The following is a 19,749-nucleotide window of genomic DNA, read 5'->3' as shown; positions in this document are numbered from 1 at the left end:
AAGCAATCAGCTCTCTAGTGCAGCAAGAAAACCATGGGCTGTTATGAGAGGGATAGAGTCTGGCAAACTGGGTGGGTGCCGAGTCCATTCAAACGGAACCTAAGTTCGCTGGCTGTCCTAGAGACTGAAGAATCTAGGGAACATGTAAATTTCCTCACAACATTTGTATATGGGCCAAGAGGGACAAAATATATATTCCAACCCTATGTGTGCGTTTCATCCGTATTACCCAAGGTACTCTCCCTACAGATCTATCCCCACCCCCCACAAAAAGATTCAAACTTATGAAGCAAAAAGGAGAAAACATGAATTTGATTTGCTACAAAAAATAACCAAGTTCAAAAAGCACATTTATTTACAAAGTACAGAGTATAAATGGAAACAAGAGCAAAGAAAATAAAACCATAGGCATTCATATTTGTGTAGAAGTAGGCAAAACTTATCATTAAGATTCTTTAAGTATTTCTACTTCCAACAATCAAAATCAATTTCTAAGAATAATTTTTGATCACCTTGGGAAGGATTTTTAGGAGACTCAATCTGTATGATGCAAACTTTAACCTTTTATTTACTTATCAGAGAGTGAGCACAACCAGGAGGAGTGGCAGGCAGAGGGAGAAGCAGGCTCCCCACTGAGCAAGGAGTCCAATGCAAGACTCAGTTCCAGAACCCTGGGATCATGACCTGAGCCAAAGGCAGATGCTTGACTGACGGAGCCACCCACACATCCCCAAACTTTAACAATTCTAATGAAAAAATACTTTGTATTCTTTGAAAATCTGTAAGTCCCTGCAGACCAAGTAAACCAGATCACAACCAATTTTTTAAAAGACTCAAAAACTCTTCTAGGAAGTCATAATTGTTTTAAGAAATTATTTTTTTAAGGGCAGCTGGGTGGCTCAGTTGGGATCCGGCTTCTCCCTCTCCCTTTGCCTGCTGCTCTGCCTATTTGTGCTCTGTCAAATAAATAAAATCTTAAAAAAAAAAAAAAGTTTTAAAAAATCCAAATATGTTATCATTGGCTGAGTTCTACAATATATTGTTTCTTAATCCATGAGCATGACTTCTGTTACCCTCTAGTGAGACCCTACTGCTCTCCAATGAGACACCTTAAGTCATTTACTACTTGGCTCTTAGAACAATCTTATGTATTCGTGTAGAACACGAATGTACACACAAAGAGAAATCCATACAGCTATTGCCAGTGGCCAGTTAACTGCTGGATCTTCCAAGAACAGAGACAGATGTTCTTAAGGGTCAACCCTCTTCAAAGCCTTGCTCGACTATATCCCAGTGCACACATTTCATTCAGCTTCATTGACAGATGAGATCCTCGCCTGTGCAGGGAAAGACAGGCTGGCATACTTCCGCAATCTTTCCTTGCCGGTGTAGAGTCAGCTCACACTGTTCACACCTTGGTCACATCTCTTGCGTTTGTACATTCTTCCTTTAGCTCACTCTCCCAAATGTGGCGCCCAAACAGAAGAAAAGCAAAAAGTTCACCCAGAAAGTATTGTCACATAGAAGAATGTTAACAACCAAACGACCGCTTGAGGTTTAATTCAACCAACAATCGATAGGGATCTGGGACTGGGCCGAGTCCAGCACTGTGCCCACAGCCAAAGACACAGAGCGAGACTGGGTTCCCCACCAACTACAGCTTGAGTCCCCGTGTGTCCTGCCCTAAGCTTGGTGCCTTAAAATATACAAAAAGAGATGATTCTTTCTCTGAGGTGCTTGTAGGTGGTTGGCAATAAAATGTTCAAGAGTGAGCAGTGAGACAACCCCGTAATCAATCCCTCATTCACCCACCGTCACTGGAAGTGTGTCCCAAACAAGTGACTCGCCAAGCTCCAGTCTCTGCTGTGCCAGTTAGATGAAGGGTTACACCTAGATTACTTTGGCACTCTGAGGATTATTTCCTCAGGGGGAGACAGGTAATACTAACTTAGTTTTATTTCTATTTATTTTTAGGACGGTGCTGTGAGGATCAAATGAGGTGAGCAAAAAAGTACTCCCAAGTTAGACATTTCTACACAAATGTTAAACATTTATTTTTAGGAACATTTGTGTTTTATGATTGTAATAATTCTAAAGTACACTATACTTTTTTGCCCTCTTAGAGTTAAGAATTTCCAGAGTTGACATGATCAATGTCAGAGATGACACACACACACCGAGTAACTCGGAGACGTGAGTGGGGCCATTTCTCCCGCTCCGATCCATGCCGGGAGCCAAGAAACGTTGTCACTGAAGAGAATTACGATCCTAGCTACTTTTTAAAAAGCACCGTTAATATTCTATTTAACTAAATAACCCAGTCTTTATAGTTGAGAAAAATACTGGGAGTATCCATGTAACTCCAGTGAGGGAATCTGTCACCATTCTCTGATCTCTTCGAGTTTCAGACACCTTGTCCCAACTGCAGACAGTGACATCAAGTTAGCACCTGTCAGGAGAAACCTTGACAGACTCATGCACAAGTATTTTTCAAATCAAGTGTTTTATTTCAAAAAACTTCATAGTGAGCCAAAAAGCTAAAAGGAATATGTGAAAGGGAACAGAAACCACAGAAATAAGTGCAGTACCAGCCAACAACCACATGGCCCATTCTGGGCAAGTACTTCAAGAGAACCTGAAGGCAGAGATGTATCATGAACGACACACTTAAGAAAAATTAAAACACTAACTTTACGTTATTATAGCTCACTCTCAAAGTTTCTGGACTAGAAAACGGAGAAGATTCCCAAGACCTATTTTCTTTCTCAAAGGAATCATCTTCTTGGAATGCAAACTTCTGCTTCAGTGCATGGGATATTAAAGACACTGGATCCCAATGTGAATCTTGTCTTTTCCTCTTATGAATGGGTCTACCTCCAGGTGACCTATTTAAAAAAAAAAATGTTTTTCAATTAAAGCCTTGTGTAATGTAGCTCCTTAATGACAAATACACCAGAAATATAAGCATAATACATTACAACCTAATGATTCTTCAAGATTGAAAATTTTCACCAAAGAACAAGGAACCTGGAAGGTACAATGAATTAGGAATCAGAAATCTGAGAAACCATGGTTTCTTCTGGTGGGTGGGACTCCACCACAATCTTGTTGTGACCTGAGATTATCAAATATCTCACTGTGCTAAAGATCTTTATTTTTAATTTTCTCATTTTCCAATGGAAAATTTAAATATTTAAGAACTTTCTAAAGGGACTAACTGAATTCATGAAGAGAAAGTTATTGGGCCAATCACTCATTCAGTCTTCACTCAATACCTACTACTACTACTATACTAGACTCCATTTTATGCTTTGAGAGTACAGCCATATCCTACCCCCATGGAATATTCTGGTGACAGGAAATCACCAACAAACAAGTGAGATCACTGCAGACAGCAATGCATGATATGAATAAAATTAAGTAGGTAATGTGACAGTGACTGGGACAATAGCACCTTAGATGAGATGACCAGGAAAAGCTTCTTTAAGGAGATGGCGTCCTCTCTATAAATGACCCCAAGTCAGCATTAGCGTAAACATGCAGTGGAGGCATATGTGAGAAAAAAGAAAAACAGGTACAGGTGGAGCGCAGAGAGTGACATGAGAAATAGGTCATGAGGTCAGAGACAGAAGCAAGGGCTGGACCCTGGAGGTACTGAGAGGCCATAGCAAGGTGTCTGGATTATATTCTAAGCATGATGGAAAACCATCAAAGGGTTTTAAGCAGGGAATGGCCAGATTTAACTTCAAGTTTTATTTTTGTTGTTGTTTTTAAAGATTTTAAGTAATCTCTAGACTCAGCATGGGGATTGAACTTACAACCCCAAGATAAGAGTCGCATGCTCTACCAACTGAGCCAGCCAAATGGCCCTGGACTTCAATTTTTAAAGGATCACCCTGATTACTCTATGGAGAAAAGGTAAGGAGGCAAGAACACAAAGAGGCCAATTAGGAGGCTATTACAGAAGCCCAAGCTAGAGATGGTGGCTTAGATTGGGGGTGGCAGTTAGATCATGAGGGTACACACATTTGAACTGAATGCTGACAGAAAGGAAATGGGGAGGAAAGAAAAAGTATGATTCTAGATGTCTGGACTGGACAGATACCTGGGTGATGAACAACTGGGTGATGGTGTTGCCATTTACTGAGATGCAAAAACTTGGGACAGAACATGTGTTCAAGGTGGAGGAAGTGGACAGGTAGGAAGGAAGAGTTCTGTTTTGAACACATGAAGCCTGAGACACCTGTGAGACAAGCAAATGACGTCAGGCAGGCATTTCATCAAGTAGGCATGGAATACAGAGGAGAAAATCAGGGATAGAAAAAAAAATGCAAATGTCATTAGCATATCAACGATATACACAGCCACAGGACTCCGTGAGATCACCAAAGGAAACAATGTGGATATAGAGAGAAGAGGACTGAGGTCTGAACCTTGCACATGCCAACACAGACACCAGGCTGAGAAGGAAGAGTAAGCAAAGGAATAAGGTGTGGTCAGTGAAGTAAGAGGAAAACCAAGTGTGATTTCCCTGAAGCCAAAGGAATAAAGTGTTCCAAGGAGGAGGGAACCACAGACTGTATCAAATACTGCCAAGATATCAGGTAAGAGGAACACTAAGAACTGACCATTGTATTTAGCAAGAGAGTCACTGGTGACCTTGATAAACAGCAGTTGTCAGTGGAGTGATCGGGACAGAGACCATATGATAGAGGGTAGAAGAAGGCAGTGAGAAAAGCAAACAAACTATTGACAACAAGAATTTATACCAGAAAGAGGAGCACAGAAACAAATAATACCAAGGATATACGTGTTTTGAAGATGGGGAACAGTCAAGTATGAGGAGAATAAAGTGAAAACTTTGATGATATAGAAGACAGAAGGGATAATTTGAAGTAAAATCCTTGAGAGGATGAGAGAGAAGGGGAACCAGTGACTCAAGGGTGAGCCTGGACATGAACAATGATACTTTATTCACAGTAACAAGATAGAAGGCAGAGAATATGAATAATGACTTTGTAAATGTAAAGAAGGGGGAAGTCTCATCGGATTATGGAGTAATGTATAATGCAAGGTTAGCTGTAGAAAAATGAGATACTGGGGGCAGAGGGTAGAGTCTATTGGCCTCCTTGCTGTGTCTCCAGTGATGGTAGTAGTCGGAGCACAGTCTGACACTGACTAGGCCCAGTCAACCCTCTTGCTGGAACAAGTGTGTTCATCTAGCCACAACATTTTTCTCTGTACCAGGTGCTTCACAAATGATCAAATCATAACCTCATTAATAATGAAATGATGTAGCTTTCCTAACACTATTATATAGAAAATGTATTTATTTTCTCACAAAAAAACCTCAATGAGGGATTTCCAAATGAACATGGCAGATCTCTGTGAAATCCTACTAAATGACAGCAAAGAAATGAAAAGGACATAATACCCACAATGACAAAGAAATTATGAGAGAGTGCGTAAGAACCACAACAAAACATTGAAAGCTGGAAAGCTGATGAAAGCAAAGATAGTGGGGGGTGAGCTGCCTTCCTGAAAACAGGGACTGAGGAGAAGTCTACACACTGAATGAAAGGTAAACTCAAGACTGAGTCCACAAGTGCCCAGCATAAGAAATTCAAAAACTCTTCAGGGCATGGCTTTATAAAATTCCCAAATACCAGGACTAAAGAGATCTTAAATGTTTCAAGAATAAAGAAACAGGCTGCATACATGGTACCAGGAATGAGAATGACATCAGCTTCTCAGTAGGAACACTGGAAGCTAGAAATCGATGGAATGACATCTTCAAAATTCTGCAGAAAAATGATTTTCTGCCACTGTATACCCAGCCAAACTAGCAATGAACTGTGAGAATAAAATAGTAACATTTTCAAATATGCAAAGTCTTAAAAGAGTCTCCCTTTTTATAGATCCTTTCTCAGGAAGGTATGGGAAGATAGGACACCCCAGAAAGGGGTAAGGCAACACAAGAGAAAGGATGATGGCTGTGATGATGGCCAAGGAAATTCTCAACATGGCAACAACATAGCAGGCTTGTGGGAACCAGAGACTGGAGAAGGACAGAGGGCTCCTACCAGGAATTTATTTTAAAAAGAAAAAGAGAAAGAAACTCAGAGAGAGATTAACTACAATAGAAAATAAAATTATTCAACAAACAAAACATAAGTATAGCAAAGGAAATGGCTTACCTGTGACTGTTTACTGTTATAAAGATGTAAATTCTGAATACTGATTTAAGTAAAGCCTATGGATTTAATTACATTGGGAAGATGGAACCAAGAGGAGTATTTGTGTACGTGTTAGAGGATAGGATGGCTGGGAGAACATACTCCTGAGTTTTAACAAAGGGAAATAAATACATCAAGAAGTGGCAAAAGAAGTATGTTGTTTAAAAAATACAGATAAGACACTAGAAGGAAGAGTAAAAAAACTGGAAAAGGAATTTTTCTGGGAGAGGTGTTTGGAGTAAAGAGGAATAAGAGAGAAGACTTGTCTGTGCGTACTTTAATAAATACAATAAGTCACTAAAACATCATTAACAGAACTTGGTTCATTTCTCAAATTATGGTAACATACCGTTCAATAGCACGAAGTTTAACCTTATTCATGTCCTTTAGTACATCCAACATGTTTGGAACATCTTTATTTTCCTGTTTTTTTGAATGACTATAATTGGTCTTACTGTCAGCCGGGTGCTGTTTTTTCATTTCATTTGCAGAGTTATCTGAGTCACACATATTATTAGATCCTGACTGTGTGAGAGGAGAACAGGTCGGCTGTGGAGAAAAAAGCTGAGGGGGCATTGGAGGAGGAGGAGGAGGAGGAGGAGGAGGAGGAGGAGGAGAAGAAGGAGGGAAAAGCATTGAACTTGAAAATGGATCTGGCCGGGCACTCAGTTCAGCAGTCCCTGGTGATGGTCTTTGTCCCAAACCACAAGGCTCGTCATTCAAGTCAAAGAAGCCTAAAAAAAAAAGTAGTCTTTTGAAAAATCATGCAAAATTCTCTCTAACATACCACATAACTAATTAGAACCAAAGCAGGAACAATTTCTGTAATGTTACTGAAATAATGATAGGGTGGCCAGGAAAGAGAAGGAATCCCATCTGCTTAGTAATTTTGATAAGAGTCAAACCAAAAAATAAATTTATTTTTAAACCAATTAGGATTGTCTGTGTAGGCCTTTAAAGGGAGGAAGGGTGAGAATGCATTTTAAAAAGAAACTATAAAGTGCCTTCTCAGTAATTAACATACAATCTGAATTTCATCATCTATTTTTAAAAAAGCTAAAACATAATTAACAATTTATAGTTAGAAACACTCAGACTGGTACATTATCTTTATGATGACACTACAGAAACAAACTATTTTCTAGGCAAGAGCCTAGGATGGGTACTGAGTACTTAACTTTCACAACAGACTTGCTCCCTAAAGACTGTGTTCTTAACATGACTGGTTTAAAAAATGTATGTGTGTATCTCACTTTAATTGCTACTATATAATATTTATATATTATAAATATACAACACTATATGAACATTTCATGTTGTATATGAATTATACCTGTGTGTATATATTACATGTGTGTTGTTTAAAGCAAGTCACATCTCTAAACATGTAGAAAAGGGTCATGTGAAACACATTATTCAATGTGAATTTGGTGGAAGGATAGCAGCAGTAACTTCAAGCTACAAATTCATGCTCTTCTTTCAAATTAATATGACCTTCCTCATAAATTTCAATGCCTTTCTGAAGAGGTAGAAAATCTTCCTTAGGAAACAGTCTTTTTAATTCAAAAGCCCAATCTTCGGCAGTATAGCTGGAGACGATACTAGCCCCCTCACCACAAACGTGCCTTAACTTACTCTAAATAAACACCACGCCCAGTAATTGCACATCCTCAAATCCTAGATTTACCGAACATCACTCACGGGCAGCGCTCGCATCAGACACTGTCATTGGGCAGCGCGCGGACAGGAACTGCTAGCACCGCCTCCTCGGACTGAAACAAAGCCCACGTGACTCACCCCCATGCCTACTGGCTTTCAGTTCCTGCCTTCCCACGATGGCAGCGATCTGGGTGCGGAGAAAAGTCAGCTCCTCTTCAAGGGCAGCTATCTTTTTAAATGCAGCTTCACCTACAGTCCCGTCACTTTTCATTCGTTTATTCTGTCTGAGAACAGGTGAAAATGGATTCCAAACTGGTTGAAAAGAATGGGAAAATTCCATTTTCTCCTCCTCTTCATGTTTCCATATACTATTTCTGTGCATAGAAGGAAAAAGTGCACGATGACATAATGGAGGGAGGGAGAGAGAGTGAGAAACAGAGGGAAATTTTCCTGGAGCAATAAATTCTTTCAGTCAAAGAGGAATAAGGCACAAAAAAAATTAGGGAAGTTCTCTTTATCCTGTGATTGTCTCTAGACTGGCTGAGGACAGGGACAACTTCTTATGTAACTTTGTATTCTCAATATATGGAACACAACGGTTATAGGTAACCGAAAGTGGTAAGTGAATGAAGGAACAAATCTTGCTCTTAGACTGTAAAGCAAAAATAATTACCTGTAACTGTTCTACCTATTAGGTTTAAACACAGTACAAATTGATTTACGTAGAAATAATGTTGATTTACTTAGTAATTCTACATCTGAATATAAGGTACTGAAGGGCCTAATTTAATATTCAGTATTATGTTAGGGGTAAGTTTGTGGTATTCTGTTTTAAAATAGATAAACCAGTTTGATACATAATAAATTTAGCCAGAATATTTGAATAATTGACCCTTATTGTGCTGACAGCCTATATCTGAACATACTAACACATGAGTTAGTACTCCACAACAGTAACACATCCTAATTTTGAAATATTTTTAACATCATTGACTGGTACACAGCAAATACTAAATACCTTTTGGTTAAATATATAAAATAAATAAATATATATATAGTATCTAGTGTAGAAACAGCTTTTTCCTAAAAATGGACATACTGATTCTGACATCCTTATAATATTATTCTTTCCTAATCCTGCATTAAGAGAAATGGGAAAAATGAGAGACACCCAGTCATCCTTATTAGGAAGACACAGGGCAGTAAAGACAGTAAAGACAAAGGCTCAATTAGTATGATCAAACTTCAACACATGCAAGAACTCAGATTACAGCCCATACCCATTTTCCAAAGTATATAAAATTACCGAAATCTGAGATAACTGGCTTCTTCATCATTTGCCACACACAGAGTATCAGCAAAAGATGGAACTACAGATCCACAGTTACCAGAGTCTACAGAGTTCAACAGTGGGATCAACTAAAGGAAAAAAAAAAGCAAAAGAAAAAATAAAAGTCAGAGCTATGCAGGGGTCTGGGGCGGGGGTGGGGGGAGGACACATGCATGCCCATGGAAATTACATAAATTAAAAATACAAAAGTGAAAAGGAAAAAGAATATTCAATACCAAACATGCATCTGTTAGCAAGAAACAATACTGAGGAAAATGTTATTCTAAAGTCTAAACATAGAGCAATATCTCTACCCTGGTTAATATCATCTATCATGAAACACAAACTAGAAGAATAAAATAAGCTATTCAGGTGTTGCTTTGTACCTGCCCAATCTGAATGTAATTACTCAAAGAAGTAAAAACAAAAACATACAACAAATGACTTGTTTCCACGAATAAGCTAAAGGTTTTTGGCTTACAAGAAACCTTTCTTCTTTTGTTCTACTCTGACTCTAGTACCAAGGTTATTTTAGACATAGTACTTAATGCCTAACGACAGACTTACCTCAAAATTAGGCCTGGGACAAGGTTCTAGAGGAAGAATTTTCCCAATAATACGAACAATACTCCGAGCTGATCCATAGTCTTTATTTTCTCTAATATGCAAAACCTATTTATAGAGTGTGTGAAAAGTACTGTTAAAGCATTTTTATATCTTTGAAGAAAAGCAGATGTAAATGCACTAACACTTATTTAAAAAAAAATACAAAATGGTGTACTCAAAGTATTTTCTTCAAAGAATTAAACTTTATTCATATTAGTCTTTAAAAAAAAAAAAAAAGGATGGGAGTTAACCTATATAATATTCCAGGAAGAACGGTTTTTCTGATAATGGCAAAATACCTTTGGGAACTTTATTCTGAAAAACTGCCTCCCCTCTTCCCAGCTAAACATATCTTCTGGCCCAATCAAAAATTGACAATTTGAGTTTCTCGAGCATGAGGCAGTACAGAATAAACTCATGTAATTCCTTTTAAAGGTGAGATTCTTTTTAGAGGTATAAATAAATCCTCTTTAGAGGAACAAATGTAGATAATTTTAAGAATTCTTTACTTACAATGCAATATATCAGCTAGAAGTCAGTTCTTAAAAAGATGACAGAAATGAAATGTGCTACTGTAATTCAAATACCACCTATCTGTTGCCTTGGGCTTTCCAGACTGTATAAACTACTCCCACAGGAAGCTCCCCCAAAACAGGACATAACATTTCTGCTCTTGGCAGAGATTTCAACACAAAGAAAGCACTTTCTCTTTTTAAAAAACCATTAAAACTTGGACTTTTCATTTTTCCTCAGATCCTATAACAAGGACAAAGTTTATTACAAGCAATAGATATAGGTAGCATCCTAACAGTATCTTCTTGGAAATATCCAATAAGCAGATGGATATACAGTTCTGGAACTCAGGAAAAAACATCTGGGATTTAGATGGATTTGGGAATCATCAGCAGACAGAATAGATGATAGGTAAAAATCAAAGCCATTTGACTAGTTGAGAAGAATTGGGACTAGAGAGGAAGACCTGGAAGCCATTGGCACCCTGGATGCCATCCCTCTGCTTTTAAGTAGTAAGGGTTCTGAATGTGTCCGATCATATCCAGACACTTGAGTCTAAGATTAAATACTGATGCCACCAATTCCGCCAGCTCAGTCTACATAATGTCCTCCATGAATTCTGTATTCATTCTCCACTCAACCGTAAAGGTCCTCTGCCACTTGGCCCTGTTTATCCAACTGAATTACCTACTCACTTTTCATCAACAAGGACACAAGCTCTTTTGGGTTAAGCCATTTTCCTCATCGTCTCAAAGACAAGCCAGTATTATCCTAACTTGCCAAGCACTCACCCATGTGCCCAGAGAGCCTGGCTCTATCTCAAGCCCTGGAACCAGCTTTTTGCATATCTCTTCTAATGCCAGATTCACACTCCTCTACACATTTGATTCTCTCTGCTCTCAGGTGCTTCCTAGGTTCTGAATTCCTACACTAGTTCCAAGGAATACCATACAATAGGACACCTAACTACATATAACTTCATTTCATTTGCAGTTTTCTCTTTGCTTCATTAGATTGTAAAGTCTTCGCAGGCAAAGACATGTTTGTATTGGTTTTCAATCCTACAGGGTGGTAGTTCTTAAGCATAGGTATACTAGAATCACCTTGGAAAGTGGGTACCAAGAGAAATAAAACACAAACCACATTTGTAAAATAAATTTTCTAGTAGCTGTATCTGAAAAGGTAGAAAGAGACAGGTGAGATTAATTTTCTTAGTATATTTTATTTAACTCAATATGTATATATTATCATTTCAACATGTAATCAATATTTTTTAAATAATGGCATTATTTTATATTCTTTTCATACCAAGTCTTCCAAATCCATTGCATATTTCACACCTATCAGAGATCTCAATTCAGACATTTCAAGTGCTCGAAGATGACATCTGGCCAGTGGCTACCATATTGACTAGCACAGCCTGGAGTATACTGATCCTAGACCTAGTAACACTAGAATTTCTGCCAGCCTGAGCAATTATATTTAAAGTGTTCTACAGGCCACTCACACGCACTCTTCCTAAGAACCACAGGCCTGGAGGTTTTGCTACAGTGAGGGCTACTCACTGTACATAAATAGCCACCCAAATCTTGGTTAACTCGGATGGTACCTTCATGTCTTACTCTGCAAGTTCCATCCTGACAAACTCCTGTTCTTCTCTATCATCCCTTCATTGCCACTGACCATCTTCACCACTCTGATGCTTTCTTCTCCTTTTTCTACTCCTGATCCAGCACCCTCATGTTGACTTTACTGGTGTGACTTTCCTACCAACCAGAGAATTTCAATTGTTTCAGTGATATGCTTACTACAATCACGAACTACCCCAACAACTCTTAGCCGGAAAAAAGAAATCACAGAACAGCAATATTCAGGAAGACTACAAATCCAAGCTGACTTCAGCTGAGTATTCTACACAGGTATTCTGCAACCCCTTCAGAACTTGTCTTGTTCTCTACCGTGTTGCCCAAAGCAATCCCTAGTCTCTGCAATCTACAATATCACCATTTTTGTCAGTAGCCTTGACTTTGCTCTTAACTGAGAACTCCAAGGTGACAAACCTCAATTTTCATTTCTCTACATTCAAAACCTCTCCACCATCTCTCAATTTTTTCCTACTCGACTGTGCGTCTTTTTTCCAAGGCGTATTTATTTATATTCCTTATCCAACTACCTTCTCAAGGGCATTGCTCAATTACTCACTATTTCATTTGAATCTTAAAATTTTTCCTGGCTGAGGTTTTTCCTCAATGCTTGCAAACATTAAGTTATCTGTAACATCATTTTGATGGTCGCTCTTGATCTCTTTTCACAAACTTTTCAAAAGAAGGTGCTGATGCCACTTTCCTTCTTCAGTCATTCTTCAAAATACAAGGCAGCTACCACTCTCCACCTACAGAAACTCCTAAAGGCATCAATAATCTAATGAGGAGCAAATATTTTACTCAAGCTGCTATTATCTTTGATCCCACTACTGAAATTCAAAATGCATCAATAACATCCAACAACATCTTCCATTCTGTCAAAGTCCATGAATTCAAATATCAAAAGAATGCAGACAACCTTAAATCTGAATCTTTTTCCTACATTCTAGAACCACTTATCTATCTACAGGATATTTGTATTTATATAATCCAACAGCACATCTGGCTCACCTTATCTCCCTACTCAAACTAGTTCCTCATACTGAATTGCCCATTTATAATAGTTATAATCATTGCCTATTTATAATTTATAACCAGTTTTCAACTTTTGTTTAAAATCTTTAGAGTATCCTGGACTATTACTCTCTTCTAATTCACAACAAATAGCAACACTTTGCCCATTCTGTAAACCCAACTATTCTTTCTTATATTCGATCTTGTATTATAGTCTGTATATGTTTCTTATTGCTCATATTTTATTTTAAACATCATGAATACAAGAACCGTGTATTGCTACTCTGTTATCACCTGCAGAACCAAGCATATTGTCTTAGATGTAGTAATGCTCCCTAAGTAGAGAAAACTGGATTTGCTTATAATTCTCAGATCTAAGTCATCCTCTCTCAAGATTTATGCTGAATTTGTTGAACTATAACTTGCCTTATATATCCAAATACCAAAATTAAATTACCTTAAATAAAACCACTAGCTGGTTAAAAATATATTTAATCTATGAATGCAAAAATATATTTTGCTGCATTTGCACCTTTTGCTTGCATTTGACCTATCCAGTAAAAAGGTTCCTAATAATCTTATCCTTTTTTAAGTAAACTCGACCTCCAACATGGGGCTCAGACTCACAACCCGGAGATCAAGAGCCGCATACTCTACTAACTGAGCCAGCTGGTGCCCCTAATCTTATACCCCTTTTAACTCAAAATACCAAAGGTATACTATTGCAAACTCACCTTCGTCACACCTGAAAAGAAGCAACAATTTTGCCTTAAATGTTTACATATAGATCATTTTCAAAATAAGATACAACAACAAATACAACAGTGTCATTCAAATCCATTAAAAGATATTTACCTGGTCTATGAGAACACCAAAATATTCCAGCATTTCTCTTAAGATATGCAATATGAGTGACATCGATGAGACAAATACATAAGCGAATTCAAGGAAACATTATCAGTTTCTTGATACCTTCAGGAAAAATAATTTAGAAAATATTACTCTCGACAAAAAGAATCAAGAACAAAAAGAATCAAGAAACAAAAAAAGAATCCCACAAAACTGTATTAAATAACCTGGAGGAATCCTTTCATTTCACATTACACCATCAGCTAATTTCTTTTGGCCAGCAGTATTTTGAAGGAGAAAGTCAAAGAGAAAGAGAGGAATGGAGAAGTGGGGATGAGCTCGTAAAGGAAACTTCAATTTATCAGTTAAATTCCCATTAAAAGTTCATAGGATGTTTAAGCCTTCATTAATAAATATCAACCAACAATGGATTGGACACCTGGCAGGAAAGGCTTTAGGATAGCTGCGACAGCAAAGTCTCCGCTGTCCGAGAAGCTCTGAGCTGAGCTCAGGTGACCCTCGAAAGAAAGCAGGCAGAGGGCCGACTCCAGGCTTTCCTAAATGAACAGCGGCTCTGTCTCACAAACGAATCGGGGTACCATCCATCCTCCTCATTTTAAGCTAAAGAATATGAACCCCAGATATACGACGTGACTTATTCACCCAGTAACGGGCCGAGACTAGCGCCCCGTCGTGTCACTCGCTTTGGCCGCAAGCCTCCGCAGAGGCTCTCCAACCCAGCTTGGTCGCCTTGCTCACCCTCCTCCCAAGTCGAACCTCTGAGCAACCACCGGAACATCAAGCTGCCTCGAATCCGCAGTCTGCGAAGCTCGTGGTGCACCCGTCCTGGTACAGGAGCGCTCGGACGACGACCCAAGTCGGCCCGCGCGGCACAGTTTGCAGGCCACAGACAGTAACGATGCCCCTCACCGACCCGGGACTGGACACTGGAATCCCCTCGCTCAGCCCGGTTCCCTCCTGCGTTTCCGACCCACCCTGCGGTTCTCCCCCAGGACTGGCGCCACTTCCGCCTTCCTGGACGAAAATCAAACTCCGCGGGCCAAACTCGTGCCGGATCTCATTGGATGAGGCTAAAGACCGCTGCTGGGGATTGGCTGCGGAATGACGTCAGGTCAGTTACGGTTATTTGACCCGGCTGCTGGGATTTTTCCTGCCGCTACTTCGAGGGGGCGGATCTTCCGCGAGTCAACCAATAGAAGTCTATAGACAACTGGTGGGCGGGGCGGGGGCGCGCAGAGATGGTGACGCACGTGCAAGACGTGTCTTTATGTTCCTCCCGGTTAAACTACTGGTGTCTACAGCCGGGCGTTTTGGAGCCATTATGGGTTTTGGGCCAGGCTCGCGAGCTAGTGTTCGTGCCAGTTCGTAGAGAAAGTGCGTCGTCCCCTTCACCCAGACCCTAAACGGGGTCGCTCTCCCAAGTACTTTTGCCGTGGAGTAGCTGTTTATTGTTTGACCATTTCATTCAGCGAACATTACGTTTATGGGACTCGCAAAAGCTAAACATAGTCGAGGGGTTTTGTAGCTTAACGTTCACTAAATAAACGCCGCTGGTTATCTAGGCCACGGATACCGGCTGGACGTTAACCTGGCCTAGCCGATAATACTTAAGTGAGGACTAAGTCATACCGGATGATACCCAGTTTTTTAAGAATTTGATTTGGAATTACTGGCTTCCTTTTTTTACTATTTCAGGTAAGGATGCACTGCTTACCGACTTATATTTTAAAAAGCTGGGGGAGAGGGTATTTTTTTTTTAATTTATTTATTTGACAGAGAGAGATCACAAGTAGACAGAGAGGCAGGCAGAGAGAGGGAGAGAGGGAAGCAGGCTCGCCGCTGAGCAGAGAGCCCGATGTGGGACTCGATCCCAGGACCCTGCTGAGATCATGACCTGAGCCGAAGGCAGCGGCTCAACGCACTGAGCCACCCAGGCGCCCCCGGGAGAGGGTATTTTTAAACGAATTTCTCTATGACCCACATTTCTTCAATACTGAAAGTCTGTTAATGTGCCAGACACTATTCCAAGCACGGGGAACACAATAACGAGCAATACCAGTTACGTTTCTTGCCCTGCTGGAGATTACATTCTAGTGATTTTTTTTTTTTTTTAATAGTATCTCTCTCCACTCTTTTATCACCCACATACATTCTTGCTCCTCCTATCGCCAAACTAGAACGTAAACACAAGAATAGGTTCTTTGTTCTGACCCACACGGTTTCTGTAGTGCTTTAGAAGAGTGCCTAGTATATGGGGGGCGTGGGTCTGGCTATCAGTGGCATATGCAACTCTTCATCTCATGAGGAATTATAAGTTCGGGCTCCTCCTTGGGCGTAGAGCTAACTTAAAAAAATAAAACTAAAAAAAAACATTTAGCATGCCTAGTATATACAATGGGCAGTCAATACTTGTTGAATAAAATAACTGGATATGGGATCAGAGGGAACTGAGTGCAGAAATGACTTGTAATTAAGTAACTGTCAGACTATCCCAACAGTCCAAACTAGGAATCATGAAAGTAGGGGCAGGAGAGAGCTGTTGGACAACGTAAACGTAGAAGGCAAACAGATCAGCAACCCTACACAGAATCAGCAAGTCACAATTTTCTTAAGTTCCTTTTCTTTTTGTGGATCTTGTAACCTCTTCTCTTTCCAGTCTGATAAAACAGCACCCAATAGGGCCAGATAACGTTACCAGCAGCAAAACTGCCTTCACCCTTCACTATTAAGAGAGTTTCACATTCAACTGATTCAGGTAGCAAGCTGGCCCCAGGTCAAATGCTACACCCTCCATGAATGCTTTGCTGACAACTTAATCCTAACATTTCAGAGATCTTTCCTTGATTTTCTGTTTACTAAGCATTCATACATACTCCTTGATAACCTTTAGTGAGATTTGACATTAATATTTCCCACTTGCTCACATTTACATGAAATTATTTCCTTGGCCATTTAGAATGATGCAAGATTCAGGAAAGCTTAACTCTGCAGTTGTGTTTTCTGTTGCTTTTGAGTAGTGTTCAGAAATATGGTGGCTTGCTTTGTAGGATTTTCCTGGTTGTGTTCCCCTCCCCCAATTTGACTTAGACCCTCTCCTCTTGTCTCTATCCTAGTCAATGATTCCACTTTCAATACTTTCTCCTCAGTATGGGGGTCCTGTAAAGGGGAGTTTTGTCTTGACAGGTCTGTTTTGAGAGTTCACTAGGGTAAAAATGCTCAAGTCTCTGCAGTCCTTACTGTGGATACCTTGCATTCACAAGGGAGAGGACAAAAGTCCAAGTTTCAGTTGACTAATTTGAGATTCTGCTTTTCTCAAGTCTTTCAGAAGCCACCTCAAGTCTTTCTTCTATTCACATAGAAATCAGCACCAGGCAGGTGGGTGGTTTTCCCCATCTGCTGTTTGGAGATTCTTCACCTAGCTTAATTGCAAATGCTGTTCAGAGGTATTTGGTTTTGCGATCCCAATGTGTTTTTCCATTTTCCTGTACTACTAATACAACATAGTTAATCATCACGCTGTGGTTCTGGATCCCCAACACCAAGAATGTTTTATTCATCCTAACACCCAACACCAGCCATACCATTTCACTGAATAAATGAAAGGAGAGAGGCTGAGGGCCGGTTTGGACAAAGGCTAGAAAGATGTGTGTACTCAATCTTGCCCACTGCCCAGCAGAACCCCATTAGCCTGTGCCACAAGTCTAAGTTTCTGGTGATAGGTGAATTCAAATTACTGTCATTATCTTAAGTAGTGAGACAGAATACAAGTCAACATTCTATCAAAGTAGGAAATATCCTCTCCAACATTAACCATAGAGTTCATGTGATCTCCAGATTGGGCTGTACCCTCCCAGAAAGTTCATTTAAAGACTACATTTCTTTTTTTAAGATTTTATTTATTTGATAGAGACAGAGCAAGAGAGCCAACACAAGCAGGGGGAGTGGGAGAGGGAGAAGCAGGTTTCCCAATGAGCAGGGAGCCCGATGTGGGGCTCCATGCCAGCACCCTGGGATCATGACTTGAGCTGAAGGCAGACACTTAACGACTGAGCCACCCGGGCACCTCTAAATATTACATTTCAAGAAGAAAAATACTTTGGCCCTTTTTCCTTCTACTTCTGCCTATGCTTGAAGCCTCTCAGGGGTAGTACCAAAGCAGTACACTTAAACCAACCAGTGCTATTTAAAAAATTACACACCTTTTAAAATTGATTAAACCTTTATGATTATTTACTCAAAAATCTTAAACATTTGAGAGCAATTAAGACCAAGATTTTCCTTGATATTAAAGTATTTCAAGTTAACTCTCCTGAAAATGTCATTTTATCTTTCTGACAACAGATAAAACAGTAAGACCCAACTGTTTTTCAGTGTCTACTATAGATCTATAATAATGTCTACACCATAAATTGCTATACTTGTAGTGACATATTAAAACTATAAAATCTAAGTTAAATGTTTATAGTCTAAAAGCAGGATTTCTTATTTGAACCTTTAAATAATTTAAAAGAAAATCTAGGTTATGCGCAAAGGTCTTGTGTGTCTACAACTAATTCTGTTTTTGAACAAAAATAGTCTACTATAGCTAGACCTATCTAAAAGCATAAAAGTGAACTGCTGCTTGATTTTTTTTGGTTCCACTTTTTTTAGAAGATTCATAGGACTTCACAGATTCTGTAATGTTTCCTGATACAATCATATGTTCACAAGTAGGTATGCCTTGCCTCTTGTCAATCACTTAAAAAGAGTTGGTTAAAACCTAGAACACAGAAAAAATAGTTAAAGGACGCCCTTCCATTCTTATTCCGCTTCTGGATCACCCACACAGTCAGCTATACATCAGTGCTGTTTGCATTTAGCCCTTCTCATTTTTAGCAATAATCAACTCGTAATTTTCAATACTGTCAATGGCCCTAAGTAATAGGAATAAAAACATTCTACATTATAAAAATTCCAAGTAACTGATTTGGATTACCTGACAGCTAGTAACAAGTTATTTGCCATCCAAAAATTTGACATATATAAAGAATATACCCTAAGTCTTAAAAAACAATCTAAGTTCATTCCTATCACAACATTGAATGTGTAATGTAGCAAATATGCAGTATATCTTTTTAATTATCACTGATAACTTCAGTTGATAACATACAATTTAACAAAGGAAGCATCTGAGAGTAAAAGGTAACTTAATCTTGAATAAAGAGATCCAGATTCTCCATACTTCTATAAGCAGAAAACTTGATTTACACAAGCTAGCTACTCTACTTGCCAGAGGACCTGGATGGCTCAGTAGGTTAAGGTTAAGCATCTGAATCTTGATTTCGGCTCAAGCTCATCTCACCCAGTGCTCAGTGGGGAGTCTGAGGGAGACTGACTCTCCCTCTGCCCCGCTCCCCCAACTCGTGCACACGCACGCATGCATGCTCTCTCTCAAATAAATAATCTTTAAAAAAAACACAACCTAGTTGTCAAATATCAGTTCATTGAGTAAGTAACAGTCTGTGTACCTATGGATCAAGGTTCTGTATCCTCTAAAGATGGAACATGTTAAAATGATGAGGCAGGACAAAGTAATATAAAATGTCCTTCCTGTTCCTATAGAACTTGAATTTGACTCTATTTCCTCTTTTAAGGGAAAGCCCTTTAAATACTTGAGGACTGCTATCAAGGACCCATCCCAGTCATCACTGCTCTATACTACAGTAAACATACCTTCTCCATCAAGAACCCATCTCAGTTACCATTTCTCTACAGTAAACATTCCTTTTCCAACTTATTCACAGGACACTGTTAGACTTCAACCTCCTAGTTTCCCTTCCTTTATACATATTATTTACTCTTAAAAACATGGTAATCCAAAACAATACACAAAAGTGAC

At 39.3% G+C, this 19,749-nt stretch overlaps 1 protein-coding gene across 2 annotated transcripts; it reads right to left on the bottom strand.

Moving 5' to 3' along the window:
* Positions 1-337: 337 nt before the first annotated feature.
* On the bottom strand, positions 338-14,877 carry MTFR2 (mitochondrial fission regulator 2). 2 transcript variants are annotated; one of them, XM_046004149.1, is made up of 7 exons: positions 14,610-14,877; positions 13,857-13,973; positions 9,793-9,897; positions 9,202-9,314; positions 8,034-8,269; positions 6,586-6,970; positions 338-2,885 (listed from the first exon to the last, which is right to left on the bottom strand). In XM_046004149.1, exons 2-7 carry the CDS (start codon positions 13,917-13,919, stop codon positions 2,678-2,680), a joined length of 1,110 nt encoding a protein of 369 aa, XP_045860105.1. In that variant the 5' UTR covers positions 13,920-13,973; positions 14,610-14,877; the 3' UTR covers positions 338-2,677. The 2 variants fall into 2 exon arrangements, with proteins under 2 accessions (XP_045860105.1, XP_045860103.1); XM_046004147.1 differs by having other exon boundaries at positions 14,628-14,877.
* Positions 14,878-19,749: the final 4,872 nt, after the last annotated feature.

Source organism: Meles meles, chromosome 5 (genome assembly GCF_922984935.1).
Source record: "Meles meles chromosome 5, mMelMel3.1 paternal haplotype, whole genome shotgun sequence".
NCBI lineage: Eukaryota > Metazoa > Chordata > Mammalia > Carnivora > Mustelidae > Meles > Meles meles.
This window is presented reverse-complemented; position numbering and strand designations above follow the sequence as displayed.

What these genes read in the sequence shown, in the direction of transcription:
- MTFR2 (XM_046004149.1), bottom strand. Translation starts at nt 13,919, where the DNA reads ATGTCACTCATATTGCATATCTTAAGAGAAATGCTGGAATATTTTGGT. An exon ending in TTGGTGTTCTCATAGACCAG is followed by an intron (nt 9,898 to 13,856) that starts GTAAATATCTTT and finishes CTCTATAAATAG; the next exon opens with GTTTTGCATATTAGAGAAAA. An exon ending in GTCCCAGGCCTAATTTTGAG is followed by an intron (nt 9,315 to 9,792) that starts GTAAGTCTGTCG and finishes TTTTTCCTTTAG; the next exon opens with TTGATCCCACTGTTGAACTC.